Source organism: Mustela lutreola, chromosome 4, assembly GCF_030435805.1.
Source record: "Mustela lutreola isolate mMusLut2 chromosome 4, mMusLut2.pri, whole genome shotgun sequence".
Lineage (NCBI taxonomy): Eukaryota > Metazoa > Chordata > Mammalia > Carnivora > Mustelidae > Mustela > Mustela lutreola.
Genome location: NC_081293.1, coordinates 151590981 through 151605877, shown reverse-complemented (window position 1 = coordinate 151605877; position 14897 = coordinate 151590981). Strand labels below are relative to the sequence as shown.

At 43.4% G+C, this 14897-nt stretch overlaps 1 protein-coding gene across 2 annotated transcripts in view; it reads left to right on the top strand.

The window, feature by feature from the left end:
- The first annotated feature begins 351 nt into the window (after positions 1-351).
- GSDME (gasdermin E) overlaps positions 352-14897 on the top strand; it is a 79499-nt gene continuing 64953 nt past the window's right edge. The window contains exons 1-2 of one of the 2 annotated variants that reach the window (XM_059171377.1): positions 352-489; positions 12804-13033. In XM_059171377.1, the coding sequence (XP_059027360.1) occupies positions 12823-13033 (211 nt within the window). In that variant the 5' untranslated portion in view covers positions 352-489; positions 12804-12822. The remainder of the gene's footprint in view (positions 490-12803; positions 13034-14897) is intronic. The other variant, XM_059171376.1, reaches the window with a different exon arrangement.

The window sequence follows — 14897 nt, the reverse complement described above, 5'->3', positions numbered from 1 at the left end:
GCGGTGCCAGGGGGCACCCAACTCTCGATGACGCGGCCCGGCAGTACTGAGGGCGGGAGAGGAGGCCTCGGGGAGGGAGGCCGAGCCCACTTCTCTGATGAGGCCCCGGCATGTCCCCGGTGCGCCCCAGGCCTCGGATCCCGAAAAGCGCGCGGGGACTTTGGCCAAAGCCCAGCCCCGGGGTGTCAGCGACCCGGGTGGGCGGAGTCACCGAAAGAGAGGGGACCCGCCGGCTCCGGGACGCCGCCCGCAGACCCCGCCCCGCCTCGGCCGCACCCGCCCCGCCTCGGCTGTGCTGGACCCGGCACCCCGGTCCCGTCGGGCTGGCGGGCCGCGGCGCAGGGGGCGGCCGCCGAGCAAAGGTCCCTCCGGCCCGCCCCCTCCCGCCGAGCCCCCGCCCCCAGCCCGCCCCGCGGGGCTCAAAACCGTAGGCCGGCGCGGGGCGCCGAGTGCGCGGTTGCGGGGACGCGGCGGCGACGGCGCGGGCAGGTGAGTGCGGCGGCTCCGGCTCGCGCCTGGGCGGGCGGCCCACCCCGGGGAGCCCCGTTCTCTCTCCCGGACCCCCCTCCCCGCCGTCCCCCGCGGAAGGGAGACGAGTCGGTCGGCCGCCCGGCCAGCGGGCCCCATCGCGTGCCCCTCTCCCCGCCACCCCTTCCCTTACCCTTTCCCCCTTCCCCGCGGCCACTTCCTTCTCGGGCTGTCGCGAGGGCCGGTACCTTCTGTCGCCCCCTGTTCACCACCCCTCTGCCGTTCTTTGTCCTCCCGGTTCCCCCGGGCTGTGCAAAGGCTTTCCCAGCGTGCGGGGCGTGCGTGAGGGAAGGAGAGGCCGGAGCCCACGGGATTTGGGTCTCTGGGCTGGAACGGTTCCCTCAATCGCCTAAAATTGGGCCCCACGCCTGCGGAGAAGGCCAAGCCCCCTGGGGGTCATCGGCAGGGGGCGGGATGACATCACAGCTGCTCGTGTGGCTCAACTTAGGCCTGGAGGTGCGGACCCCCTGGGACCCACTTCGCATCTGCGCCGAAGAGCGAGCGGAGAGGGGCGGCTCCTGCACAGGCGTGTGTTGTAGAATGTTTTAAAACATCCCTGGCGGAGCGCCGGCTGCGTTCAAAAGAGTGATTTGAGGGGAGGAACGGATGTCTCGGCCTCGTAGCTCTCAGGGGGCAGACAGAGTGTGGAATGAAAGAAGTGATGTGAGGCCGGAGATCCAGCTGAGGAAATGTAACTTGATATTTGTCGAAATCACCAACGCGCTCTTCCTATAAAGGAGAACAGCTGCGAGAAGTGGAACCCGGGCTGTTAGAGAGATCTGAGAAATAGGGCCCAGGCTCCCAGCTACTGTCCCCATAGATCGCCTGCTTGGAGACAAAGTTTTGGATTTTCCAGAAGTGTTTTTCTTTTTGGTCTGTTTCATCCCTCAAGGGGACCAGCAGGTTCTCTATTCTGAAACCCTGTCCCTCCCCTTATCCACCTCACTTCCCAAAGACTTTGTCGCTTTATGCTAACTCCTTTCTCAAGCTCAAGCTCAGCCGGTCTTGTGACCATCATTTTTTTTTTTTTTAAATTTCACATACTGATTTTTATTTTAGAAAGAAGTAACGGAGTAGCTTGTCTTTAATTTGTCTTATTATAAAAATGAGCTCAGGCACTGACTGGGCTTCGAGCATGGAAGATATAAAAGGATGACACCTCTGTTTTAATTTAATAGACTAAACTTCACGTTGTTATTTAGAAAATTAAAAACAATTCAAAATGTGCTGAAGTCGTTAACTTTGAGGCAAGTACAGCAACATCTAATTTCCCTGCGTAGTGAGGACATGTGTCCCATAACCGTGTTCCATGGAAGTGATTTTCACTTCCACTAAAACTGAAGTCTATCCTATTGAGCATACCTTCTTATTTTATGAAATGAATCATATGCAGCCCAAATTTTAAAAAGCTGACTGAGAAATCTGCAAAGTTGTGTGGCCAAGGGCTTAAGTTTTGGAGGCAGGTGGACCTCCATTGGAACCTTCACTCTAATTCTCTGCATAACAGCAGTGCCCTCCAGGGACCTCCGGAAATGCATGTAGAGTTGGAAAAGTTGGATTTGTTGCTTGTTGTGGCAAGGGAGACCTCACACCATGGGGCGTCTCAGTAAGTCAGTGTTAGAAAGAAGTTACAGCATTTAGCTTGGTGGTTATGGGGAGAGTTAAAGGAAACAGGACTTTGCTCAGGATTGGATGCTGTCTGGAAGGGGGAGAATTCTATTTGAGTATCTTCAAAGGAAGGCTGCAGTGAGGTGAAAGCTGTGGTTGACCAAGAAGCAGCAGTCACTCACTAGCCAGGACTGGTGGTGATGATGGTGGTTGTGTGTGTGTGTGGAGGGGGAGGGGATGTCTGGTTGTTTTTGTGATTTGGACAATGTTCATATTTGTCTGAGGTCAGATGAGATTATGAGGGGTCTTGTTTTTGTCTTAATTTATCATGACGGCAGAGTGGCCTTGCCTGATGTTGCTGTTCTGAGACATTGTTCGTGTTCACCAGGAGAATGCTGGGCCATTGCCTAGCAACACTAGGGTTAGCTGATAGTACTGGGCCAGCTTGCGGGTGTCGGGCTGTTTTTTTTTTTTTATCCCCCTCTCGTGATTTGGGCAACTTACTTAACATCTTCAAACTTCCACATCTGTAAAATGCCTACTCACGGTTGTTGTGCAGATTAAATGAGGAAATGGGTAATAGGAATTTAGCCCAGTGTCTGGCACACTGCACATACCATACAGTTGTTTCTCTTTAGTGTATTTTGATGTTGAGGTTTCTTGCCCAGAACTAGTCAAGTAGAGGACCAGTGACCCACCAGAGCTGCTGCAGAGAAGAATCCTGAATTGGGTGTGAGGAACAACTGAGTTCTTCACAACTCAAGGATTTGCTAATTCTGTCAGGCAGAACCATTAAGAATGGATGCTAAGTATAGTATATTCTTACACAGTCTTCACCTTGGCACCTGTTTTTAGGGTTCCTGCGTGGCCCCAGTTGGCTGTGTGCTTTTCTGACTTGGCATTGTCTTGCTTTCTTAGTCTCTTCCTTTGAGATCTGTTGTCCAGGAGTCTGACGTAAACTTACATATCTTCACCTTATTTCCTTTGACCTCCTGAGTTCTAATTGCTTCGAGTTCTAATTGCTTCAAACGACCAAACCCACGTAGGTGGGTTAAGAGCCAGGGTAATATCAGTTTCAGGTGTACTGTTTAGTGATCAGCACTTCCATGCAACACCCGGTGCTCATCACGGGGAGTGTGCTCCTTAATCCCATCCCCATCACCTGTTTAACCCCACCAAGCTAATGGGATTCTTTTTTAAAGATTTTTTTTTTTTTTATTTATTTGCCAGAGATAGAGAGAGAGAGTACACACAAGCAGGCAGAGAGGCAGGCAGAGGCAGCGACGAGAGAAGCAGGCTCCCCGCCGAGCAAGGAGCCCGATGTGGGACTCGATCCCAGGACCCTGGAATCATGACCTGAGCCGAAGGCAGCGGCTTAACCCACTGAGCCACCCAGGCGTCCCATTAATGGGATTCTTAAGGCCACGTGTGAGAGTGGAGATCTGTGATACAGCTGTGAAATGCAAGGGATTTTTTTTTTTTTTTTTTTTAAGGCCATAAGCAGTTGGAGCTAGATCTCTCATGAGGTCATTTGTGTCTACTTCCAGATTGGAACACACTGGAAATTTGTATCTGATGTCTGACTTACTGTTAACTGAGATTTTCTTGTGCTTGTCTGTGTCAGGCAAATTGGGTTCTAGACCCTTTAGTTGGCCCTTGGTATATTATTTAATCTTTCCCGGCTCGACAGTTACTTTAGGTCGTTGAGAATGGTATGGTGACTTACTGTCTTCCAATGCCACATGATACACTGTTGTATTAAATTTCTAGCCTATATTTGAGCTGATCTCTTTGTCAAAAGCTCCTAGGAATAAAGACAAAACCAAAAGAAAATGGACCGAGGACAAAAACAGTTAAAAGAAATAGAAAATCTTTAAACAACAACAACAAAAATCTTTAAACAAAAGATACTCGATTTATGTTAAAATAACATACCCTAAGAGATACCATTTCTCACCTACAAGACTGACAAAACACAAAAGTTTGATAGCAGACTTTGTTGCTGAGATTTTTCATACCTTTTTGGTGAGACTGAAAAATGGTACAACCCCTAAAATTCTAGATGTTATTTACCCATTGGTCTAACAATCTCTCTCTCTCGCTCTTTTTTTTTCTTTTTTAAGAATTTCTTTCTTTTGTTTTTTTTAAGACTTTATTTGCGAGAGAGAGAACAAGCAATGGGGAGGGGCAGAGGGAGAGAAAGAGAGAGAGAAGCAGACTCCCTGCTAGGCAAGGAGCCTGACTCAGGGCTTGATATCAGGACCTGGCAATGCATGCTCTGAGCCAAAGGCAGTTGCTTAACCAACTGAGCCATTGGGGCACCCCTAGCTCTCTTGTAGGAATCTTCTTTCAGGTTCTCTTACCCATCTATGAGGAAGACATATATTCAAAAGCATTTAGTGTGGCATTTTTTATAATAAAAAATGTAGGAATGGCAATGTAGGACAAACAGTGGCACTGCCAAGTAAAGTGGAGTATTATGCAGCTGCAAAGATGAAGGTACTAACATGGGAAGATCTCTGGGATGTTGTTACATGACAAAAAGTAACCTGCAGAAGAGTGTGCAGACTCCTTTGAACTTCCATTTGTATAAAGAAACACCAAGGTAATATACCTGCAGAAGAGAGCCTTGGAAAGGGAAGGTGGGACCTGGGTAGGAATGGGATTTCTCAGTGTGTATTTTTTTTTTCCACACATTTTAGATATTTGAGCCATGTAATGTATTATGTATTCAAACATCATAATATAAAAGAAACCTCTAACTTTAACTTCACAGGAATATACCGAGTTCCTTGATTAAATAAGCCTGATTTTTTAAAAAAGATTTTATTTATTTAAGCCTGATCTTTTTTAAAAGATTTTATTTATTTGACAGAGATCACAAGTAGACAGAGAGGCAGGCAAAGAGAGGAGGAAGCAGGCTCCCCACCAAGCAGAGAGCCCAATGTGGGGCTCCATCCCAGGACCCGAGGACAAAGGCAGAGGCTTTAACCCACTGAGCCACCCAGGTGCTCCTAAATAAGCCTGATTCTATTAAAAACCTGTAAAGCGGTAGCCACCCGAGTTAACTCTTCCTAAAGCAAACTGCCCTCTCAAGAAGGGAAATTGTCGGGGCACCTGGGTGGCTGCGTACTTGTGATCTCTGTCAAATAAATAAATAAAATCTTTAAAAAAAAAAAAAAAAGGCAAATTGTCTGTGTCTGATGGTAATTGGAAAAAAATTAAAAATTAATTTAGGAGTTCCCTTTCTTTATCCTCTAATTCCTGTGGGGAGGATTAGTGTCATTACAAAGGCTTTGCCACCCACAACAGATGGGCTTTGTTTTTTTTTAATGGCAAGTCTGATCTAACTTCTTCAGAAGCTTGTTTGATCTGAAGGGAAATTAGTGACGTCCCTCTCAGGTAGTCCCCGAAAAGAACAGAAACCATAAAAGGAGGTTCTGGGGCACCTAGGTGGCTCAGTCAGTTAAGTGTCTGCCTTCCGCTCAGGTCATGATCCCAGGGTCCTGGGATCGAGCCTTGCATTGGGCTTCCCACTCAGTGAGGAGCCTGCTTCTCCCTTTCCTGCTGCTCTCCGTGCTTGTACTCTCTCAAATAAATAAATAAAATCTTAAAAAAAAAAGAGAGAGAGAGAGAGAGAATCTGTTACCAGTGGGATGCTGAGGAAGAATCTGTGGGGGCTTTTCACTTGGACGGTTTCCACAGGTCGTTGGGAAGACCTTATTTTGTTACAGTTTCTTTCCCCATGTTTGGCCAAATAAAACTTGTATGCTCTCCTAGATACACTTACAGCAGGTACTGTCTTCTGCCTGCCACCAGTCTGCTTCCTCCTGAATTCCCTATCTGTAGCTCATCCACCAGCCCACACCTGAGACACCTGTAGACCATCCTGGGGAGTCTCTTCCAACACCACTCTCACATTTGGCCAGAGTTCTGGGGAAACCACTCAGTCATCTTTTCCATCCTTAGCCCTGTGACATAGTTCAGTATAACCATTTGTCGTCTATGTCTAATCTTGTTTCCTTCCAGCTGGTTTCCAATTTTGCTTCCAGAACATCATGCTAAGTGACCACTTTGATTGCATCACTCTCTATACAACCCCTCCCCCTGAAGATTCCTGCTGCCCCGGCCCCCGGCAGGGGAGGCATGGCTTGTAGGGCTGGGACTGAGGCCTGTGCTTTGCCCTTCCCCACTCCAGAACCGAAGCAGGAACTAGTCTCGAAGCAAAGAAGGGACAATGGGCATATTAACACAAAATGAGGTCTTGTGGACCATCTGGAGCTTGCCATGCATGATCTCCCCAACACTTCCGACACCTCCTGCATGTGCTGGGCTTTTGTCATTGCTACACTTCTGCTGGAGCACCCCTATAGCGCTCCTCTGCTGGCTTACTTCTGCTGAGCCCACAAAATGCAGCTGGGACACTGCTTACTTTAGGAAGATTTCTCTGACGCTGTACTTCTCTCCAGTTGAATTTAGATGCCCCTTTTTTGGTTCATTTTTTGTAACAACTTAGGTTTTATGCTAGATATTGACACAATTGTTTATTTCTCTATCTGGCCACCCAACTAGCCACTCAGTAAGAAGAGAGACTACTTTTTATATATTTATTGAAGTATAGTCGACACACAATATTTTTGGTTTTTAATTTCTTTTAAAATTTTAGTTAACATATAGTACTGTATTGGTTTCAGAGTAGAATTCAGTGATTCATCATTTATACACAGCACCCAGTGCTCATCACAGCAAATGTCCTCCTGAATACCCACCACCCATTTAGCCCACCCCCCACCTCCCTCTGTTCAACCCTCAGTTTGTTCTCTATCTTTAAGTCTCTTATGGTTTGTTCCCCTCTTTCCTTCCTCCCCACTCCATATGGTCATCTGTTTTGTTTCTTAAATTCCACATAAGAATGAGATCATATGGTATTTCTTTCTCAGGCTGATATATTTCACTTAGCATAATACCCTGTAGCTCCATCCATGTTGCTGCAAGTGACAAGATTTCATTCTTTTTGATGACTGAGTAATATTCCTGTGTGTGTGTGTGTGTGTGTGTGTGTGTGTGTGTATACACACCACCTTTTCTTTATCCATTCTTCAGTCAGTGGACATTGGGGTTCTCTCCATAGTTTGGCTATTGTTGGCAATGCTGCTATAAACACTGGGGTACATGTACCCATTCAAATCTATATTTTTGTATCCTTTGGGTAAATACCTACTAGTGCAATTGCTGGATCGTAGGGTAGTTCTATTTTTAACTTCCTGAGGAGACTCCGTACTGTTCCACAGCTTGCATCCCTACCAACACTGTAAGAGGGCCCTCCTTTCTCCACAACATCGCCAACCTCTGTTGTTTCCTGTGTTAAGCTATTCTGACAGCTGTGAGATGGTGTCTCATCATGGTTTCAATTTGGATTTCCCTGATGGTGAGTGAGGTTGAGCTTCTTCTCATGTGTTGGCTGTTTGGTTGTCTTCTTTGGAAAAATGTCTATTCATATCTTCTTCCCATTTCTTTACTGGATCATTTGTTTTTGGGGGTGTTGAGTTTAATAAGTTCTTTATAGATTTTTGGATACTAACCCTTTATCAGATATGCTGTTTGCAAATATATTCTCCCATTCCACAGGCTGCCTTTTAGTTTTGTTGACTGTTTCCTTCACTGTGCAGAAGATTTGTTTTTAAAGAGTTTATTTATTTATTTGACAGAGATCACAAGTAGGCAGAGAGGCAGGCAGAGAGAGGGGAGGAAGCAGGCTCCCTGCTGAGCAGAGAGCCTGATGTGGGGCTTGATCCCAGGACCTTGGGATCATGACCTGAGCCAAAGGCAGAGGCTTTAACCCACTGAGCCACCCACTGCCCCTGTACAGAAGCTTTTTATCTTGATGAAAATCAAGTGGTTCATTTTTGCTTTTGTTTCCCTTGCCTTTGAAGATATGTCCAGTAAGAAGATTCTGTGGCCGAGGTCAAAGATGTTGCTGTCTGTATTCTCGTTTAGGATTTTGTTGGTTTCCAGTCTCACATTTAGGTCTTTCATCCATTTTGGACTTATTTTTGTGTATGGTGTAAGGAAGTAGTCCAGTTTCATTTGTTTGCATGTTGTTGTCTGGTTTTCCCAGCACCAGTTGTTGAGGAGGCTGTCTTTTTTTCTATTGGATATTGTTTACTGATTTGTCGATTAAATGACCATATAGTTGTGGGTCTGTTTCTGGGTTTTCTATTCTGTTCCACCCTACAAGGTTATTGCAGATTTGTTGACTATATTCTCTATGCTGTACCTTTCATCTTTGGGATTTATTCCGTCACTGGAAGGCTGCACCATCTACTCCCCTTCACCCATCCTCCTACCGCACCTCTCTGGCCACCCTCAGTTTGTTCTCTGTATTTATCTGTTTCTGCTTTTGCTTGTTCATTTATTTTGGTTTTTTTTTTCCTATTCCATATATTCATATAATATTTGAATTCGTACTTTATATTCATATGATATTTGTCTTTGCCTGACTTCACTTAGCATCCGTGTTGTTGCAAATGGCAAGATTTCATTCATTTTTATGGCTAAGTAATATCCACTGCAGAAATATACCACTTTGTCTTTATCTGCTTTGTCGGTGGATACCTGGGTTGCTTCCATGTCTTGGCTATTGTAGGTAATGCTGCAATAAACACAGAGTTGCATATATCTTTCCAAATTAGTCTTTTGTTTTCTTTGGGTAAATATCCACTAGTGGGTTTACTGGGTTGTTCGGTATTTCTCTTGTTAATTTTTTGTGCAACCTCCATACTCTTTTCCATGAAATCTATGCCAATTTACATTCCTACCAACAGTGCATGGGGGTTCCTTTGTCTCCACATCCTCATCAGCGCTTGTTGTTGTTTTTTTCTCTTTTTGATTCTAGCCATTCTCACTGGTGTGAGGTGATATCTCATAGTTTTGATTTGCATTTTCCTAATGATGAGTGATGTTGAGCATCTTTTCATGTGTCTGTTGGCTATCTGTATAGAGACAACTTTTCATATCCGTATCCTAAGCTCTTAAATACAGTACCTGTGTATAGTAGGTACTTAAAGATAATTAATGATACAGTAAGTGTGTTGATAAATGAATGAGGGCTCCATCACATGCAAGAAACTTAGTATAGTGAGAGATGCATTAGAGTTGAGAGTTTGAGCATACATAATTCCCCTTCTTTACAGTTCACTGTTGATCAGAAAGGAAGTTTTTAGGGATGCCTGGGTGGCTCAGTCAGTTGAGCTTCTGACATTTGGTTTCAGCTTAGGTCATGACCTTGACGTCCTGGGATTGAGCCCTGTATCGGGCTCTGTCCTTGGTGTGCAGTCGGCTTCAGATTCGCTCTCCCTTTCCTCCCCTTCTGCCTTTCCCTCTGCGCTTGCACACGAGCACTCTCGCTCAAATAAATAAGGAACTTTTTGTGTTTTAGCATCCCTTCCTTAAATGTTTATTCTTATTGTTAATATACAGGAATAGGGTTAGGTAGCCACAGAGTAATCTAAGAAAAGGCACTTTAGAGAAGAACTAGTGATAGGTAAGACCAATGTTTTCTGATATACTAGAGGAACTTTGTGTTAAAGCAAGTGGGTTGTGCCTTTTGGCCATTTCTATGTCTTCTTTGGAGAGATATCTGTTCATTTCTTCTGCCCATTTCTTGAATGCATTATTTGCTTTCTGGGTGCTGAGTTTGATAAGTTCTTTATAGATTTTGGTTACTAGCCCTTTATCTGATAGGGCATTTGCAAATATTTTCTCCCATTCAGTGGCTGTCTTTTGATTTTGTTGACTGTTTCCTTTGCTGTGCAAAAGCTTTTTATCTTGATGAAGACCCAGTAGTTCATTTTTGCTTTTTTTTTTACTTGCCTTTGAAGACGTGTCTAGCAAGAAGTTGCTATGGCAAAGGTCAAAGAGGTTGCTGCCAATGTGCTCCTATAGGATTCTGATGAAATCCTGTATTATACCTAGGTCTTCTATCCATTTTGAATTTATTTTTGTGTATGGAGTAAGAAAATGGTTCAGATTCACTTTTCTGCATGTGGCTGTCCAATTTTCCCAAAACCATTTGCTGGAGAGACTATCTTTTTTCCATTGGACATTGTTTCCTGCTTTGTTGAAGATTAGTTGACCACAGAGGTGAGGGTCCATTTCTGGGTTCTCTATTGTGTTCCATTGATCTGTGTGCCTGTTTTTTTTGCCAGTACCATACTGTCTTGATGATTACAGCTTTCTAATAGAGCTTAAAGTCCGGCATTGTGATATTATCAGCTTTGATTTTCTTTTTCAACATTCCTTTGGCTATTTGGAGTCTTTTGTCATTCCAAACAAATTTTAAGATTATTTGTTCCAGCTCTGTGAAAAATGTTGATACTATTTTGTTAGGGATTGCATTGAATGGGTAGATTACTCTGGGTAGCATAGACATTTTAACAATATTTGTTCTTAAAATGCTTAACATGACCCAGCATCCGAGACAAATTAAAACCACAATGAGATAGGACCTCACACCAGTCAGAATGGATAAAATTAGCAAGTCAGGAAACAGCAGATGTTGGTGAGGATGTGGAGAAAGGGGAACCTCTTAGACTGTTGGGAATGCAAACTGGTACAGCCGCTCTGGAAAACAGTATGGAGGTTCCTCAAAGAGTTAAAAATAGACTACCTTATGACCCAGCAATTGCATTACTAGGCATTTACCCAAAAAATATAAGCAGTGATCCTTAGGATCATGTGCACCCCAGTGTTTATAACAGAAATGTCCACAATAGCCAAACTATGGGAAGAGCCCAGATGTCCTTCAACAGATGAATGGGTAAAGAAGATGTATATATATATATATATATACACACACACAATGGAATATTATTCAGCCATCAAAAATGACATGGATAGAACTAGAGAGTGTTAGGCTAAGTGAACTAAGTCGGTCAAAGAAGGACTGTTATGATGATTTCACTCATACGTGGAATTTAAGAAACAAAACCGGATCATAGTGAAAGGGAGCACAAAATAAAATAAGATGTAATTAGAGAGGGAGACAAACCATAAGAAATGCTTAGCTATAGGAAACAAACTGAGGGTTGCTGGAGAGAAGGTGGGTGGAGGGATGGAGTAAATGGTGATGGGCATTGAGGGCACATGCTAGCATGAGCCCTGGGTGTTTTATAAGACTGATGAATCACTGACCTCTACCTCTGAAACCAATAGTACATTATAAGTTAATTAATTGAATTTAAATAGATAAAAAAATTTAAAAGCATAAAAAGTAAGTTAAAAAACAGAAACAAACAGAAACGTAAAGCAAAGGGGTTGAACTAGTTTATGTCTGAGACTATTCCCAGCTCTCAAACTGTGTGATTTTATACCTATGTGGCTGCCAGATACCAGGATAGAAATACAAATGACACACATTTGTTGTCCATTAGATATTTTAACCTTTGACCGTGGATAATTTTTAAAAAATCTTATTTCATTTGTGCTTTTGAGTAATGACTATATATGGGTGTACTTGTGTGTTTGCACATATGTATATATTTGTATGTGTATAGGCTGGGGGCAGTTTATATATCGAGAATTGTTATAACCTTTGCCCATGTTTCTACTACAGTATTTTAAAAAAACAACTTGTAAAAGATTTTTGTATATATTAAGTATTCTCGTTCTTCATTATAAATATTAAGAGTATTTTCTCAGTTTGCCATTTGTCTTCCTAAAGGCTTTTCTCATCCTACAATTGAAAAAAATATTTGTCTGCATTTTTTCTGGTACTTTTATGGTTTCATTTTTTCCTCAAACCCTTCTAATCCATTAAGAATTCAGTCTTGTGTACGGCATAAGATAGGAATCTGGCTTTATTTTTTCCAGATGATTAGCCAATTCTTCTAACACCATTTATTGAACAGTCTATACCTCTTCCACCTAATGCACGGTTTTATATCTGCCAATGTGTTTCTTCTTTTTCCCTCCAGCTGAGGAGTGACTGGGTCTTCATTTCTGGATTAAAAAGCAATAGTTCCTTGGCCTTTGTGAATAGGGGAAATCACACAGTGTGGAGAAAAAGCACGTTGACCCTTTAAAAAAAGTGGTCATATCTTTGTATGTTATAAATTAGGGTAGTCTGTTGGTCAACAAATATCCTCAGATCTCTACCTATTAGATACATGGTACCATTGTATTTCCTGACCATTCTGGCTAGCTGAGGCATGACCAGTCTGGCAAATTTTGAGTGGACATGACGTGTGTTAGTTTTGGGCCAGAGCATTTAATTGCTGGTGTGAGACTTTCCAGAACCCGTCATGTTGGATGGTGGCTGCCCCTTCAGTCTGGATCACTGAATGACTATGATGAGAAAAGCTCTCCTGTCCTCACTACCAGATATAGTGACCAGTAAATAAACCTTTCTTGGTATAAGCCACGAATATTTGGAGGTTCTTTATGTCAGAAGCGTAACTTGGCCTATCCAAACATACAGAGTCTCTTTCAGTATTTCTGTTTGATTTCTTTGTCATCAACTGAACCCCCACTAGAGAGTTTTCTAAGGAGAAGGTATTCTTTAATATATAGTGATTGACACAAAGGAAAAATAAGGCAGTTTTAGAAAAAAATAAATGAAATAATAACTTCTTGTTTAATTTGTGGGGTAACTTTGATTTTTTATCCAGGTAATCTGGAGCTCTCATAATGTTTGCCAAAGCAACGAGGAATTTTCTTAAAGAAGTTGATGCCGGAGGTAACCTGATTGCAGTATCAAACTTGAATGACTCTGATAAGTTACAACTTCTAAGTCTGGTGACCAAAAAGAAGAGATTCTGGTGCTGGCAGAGACCCAAGTACCAGTTTTTATCTGTCACCCTTGGAGATGTACTCACAGAAGACCAGTTTCTGAGTCCAGGTAAGTGTCTTTGGGTATATTCTACAGTTGGTTCCTGAAAAGATGATGATTCATCTTCTAGGCACATGGTGTCATGAATGATCAATTGTAAGGTGAGACCTTACAATGAATTCGGTTTCTTTGCATACACTCTTAAAGACATTCTTCCCTTCCTCCCTCCCTTTCTTCCTTTTTTTCTTACTTTCTTTTTTTTTTTTAGATTTTATATATTTTTTTTGGAGGGAGGGTAAGGGACAAAGAGAGGAAGAGAGAATCTCAAACAGACTCCCCACTGAGCACAGTGCTGGAGGTGAGGCTCGAACCCACAATCCTGAAATCCTGACCTGAGCTGAAATCAAGAGTTGGACGCTTAACCGACTGAACCACCCAGGTGCCTCAAGGTACCCCTTTTTAAAAATGAACAAAATTCTACAGGCCAGACAAGAGAAGTTATAGCTTAATTTAAAAAAAAATTGCAGTTTTGAGTATTAAAATAATACATGCCTATTGTAAGTGTTGTGGCCGCCCAGCATAGATAAGATGGATCTGTCACCCAAAATCTGATTTAGTGTTGAAGTTGATGATGCCACTATCCATTAGAAGGGTGTGGAAAGTTTTGTTATTCACATAAGGGAGCTTTCTGGTGAGAGCAGAGCAGTCAGGCTCTCAAGCTAGTCCAAAAATAGCTAGAGAAGAGGGAAGGTAAAGAAATAAAATTTCTGTGTAGCACTTTGTATGATCTAGAACTGTTCCTTTTATCAGAAAATGACATTGTTCTGGCCGAAACCCAGTGGACATATTGAGCACGTGCTATGTGCCAGGCTCTGTGTTATGTGATTTACGTACATCAGCATGTAACAGAATCCATCAGGAAGGTGGTATCTCCAGATCACAACTGAGAAGACGGAGGTTCAGAGAAATGCGTGGTTCAGAGAAATGTGTGGTAGCCAGTTCTTCTAGGTAGGGATAGTAGAATAGTGATTAAAATCTGGAGTTCTTAACCAGTGTTCTGTGCTACTTCCCAACACATTTCCCAAAATGTTTGTATTCCATAAGATATAAATAGGAAAAGATTTGGGATTAAAGGCATTTAAATGGTTGTCTTATTTTTGGTGGTGGTGGTGACAGAGATGATTTTCTATTTCGTAAATTGTGAAGATAGTGATTGATGATAACTTCTCAGCCCTTGCTGAGGAATGGTTTCCTTGACTGAAGTGAAGGAAATACAGGTGTAGGTGGCAGTGAGTGGATGGAAAGAAGTCTTGCAGACTTCAGGCAGACTTGAATCTCTTAAAAGTACAGCCAGGAGCCCAGGAGAGCCTTGGGTCAGGGAAGTGGAAAAAGCCAAGTGTAAAGTTCCTAAGAGGCTCTAAATACAGTTATATCAAATGACAATGACTGACACTATTTTTATGGTGGTATTTGGCTGGATTAAAACTGAGAACAGTAGAAATCTGGAGATAAGAGCAGGGGGCAGTTCTGAGGTGAGATCAGCACGTATTTATCTTTGGTGTCCGTATAAGAATGGCAGGTCTTGAAGGCAATGTGCGGGTCCCCTGGGTGTGACCAGGTGAGGAACACACTAATTCCCAGAGGACTTGACTGAAGCTGGGACACCTGGATGGCGGGGAGGTGGCATTTTCCCAAGTCTGAGAAGCCAGAAAGGGCGGGCAGAGCGCCTGGAGCTTGTCTGTCCCAGGACAGTGTTTGAGTGAGAGGGAGGCAGGGAGGGACTGACTGTCTGAGGAGAGATAAGGTATTGTATGATAAGGAATGAAATGGCTGGGTAGAGGTCAATGTAAACAGGTGAGCCTGGATGCCTGGGTGGCTCAGTCAAGCCTCAGACTCGCGATTTCAGCTTGGGTCCGGAGCTCAGGGTGGTGAG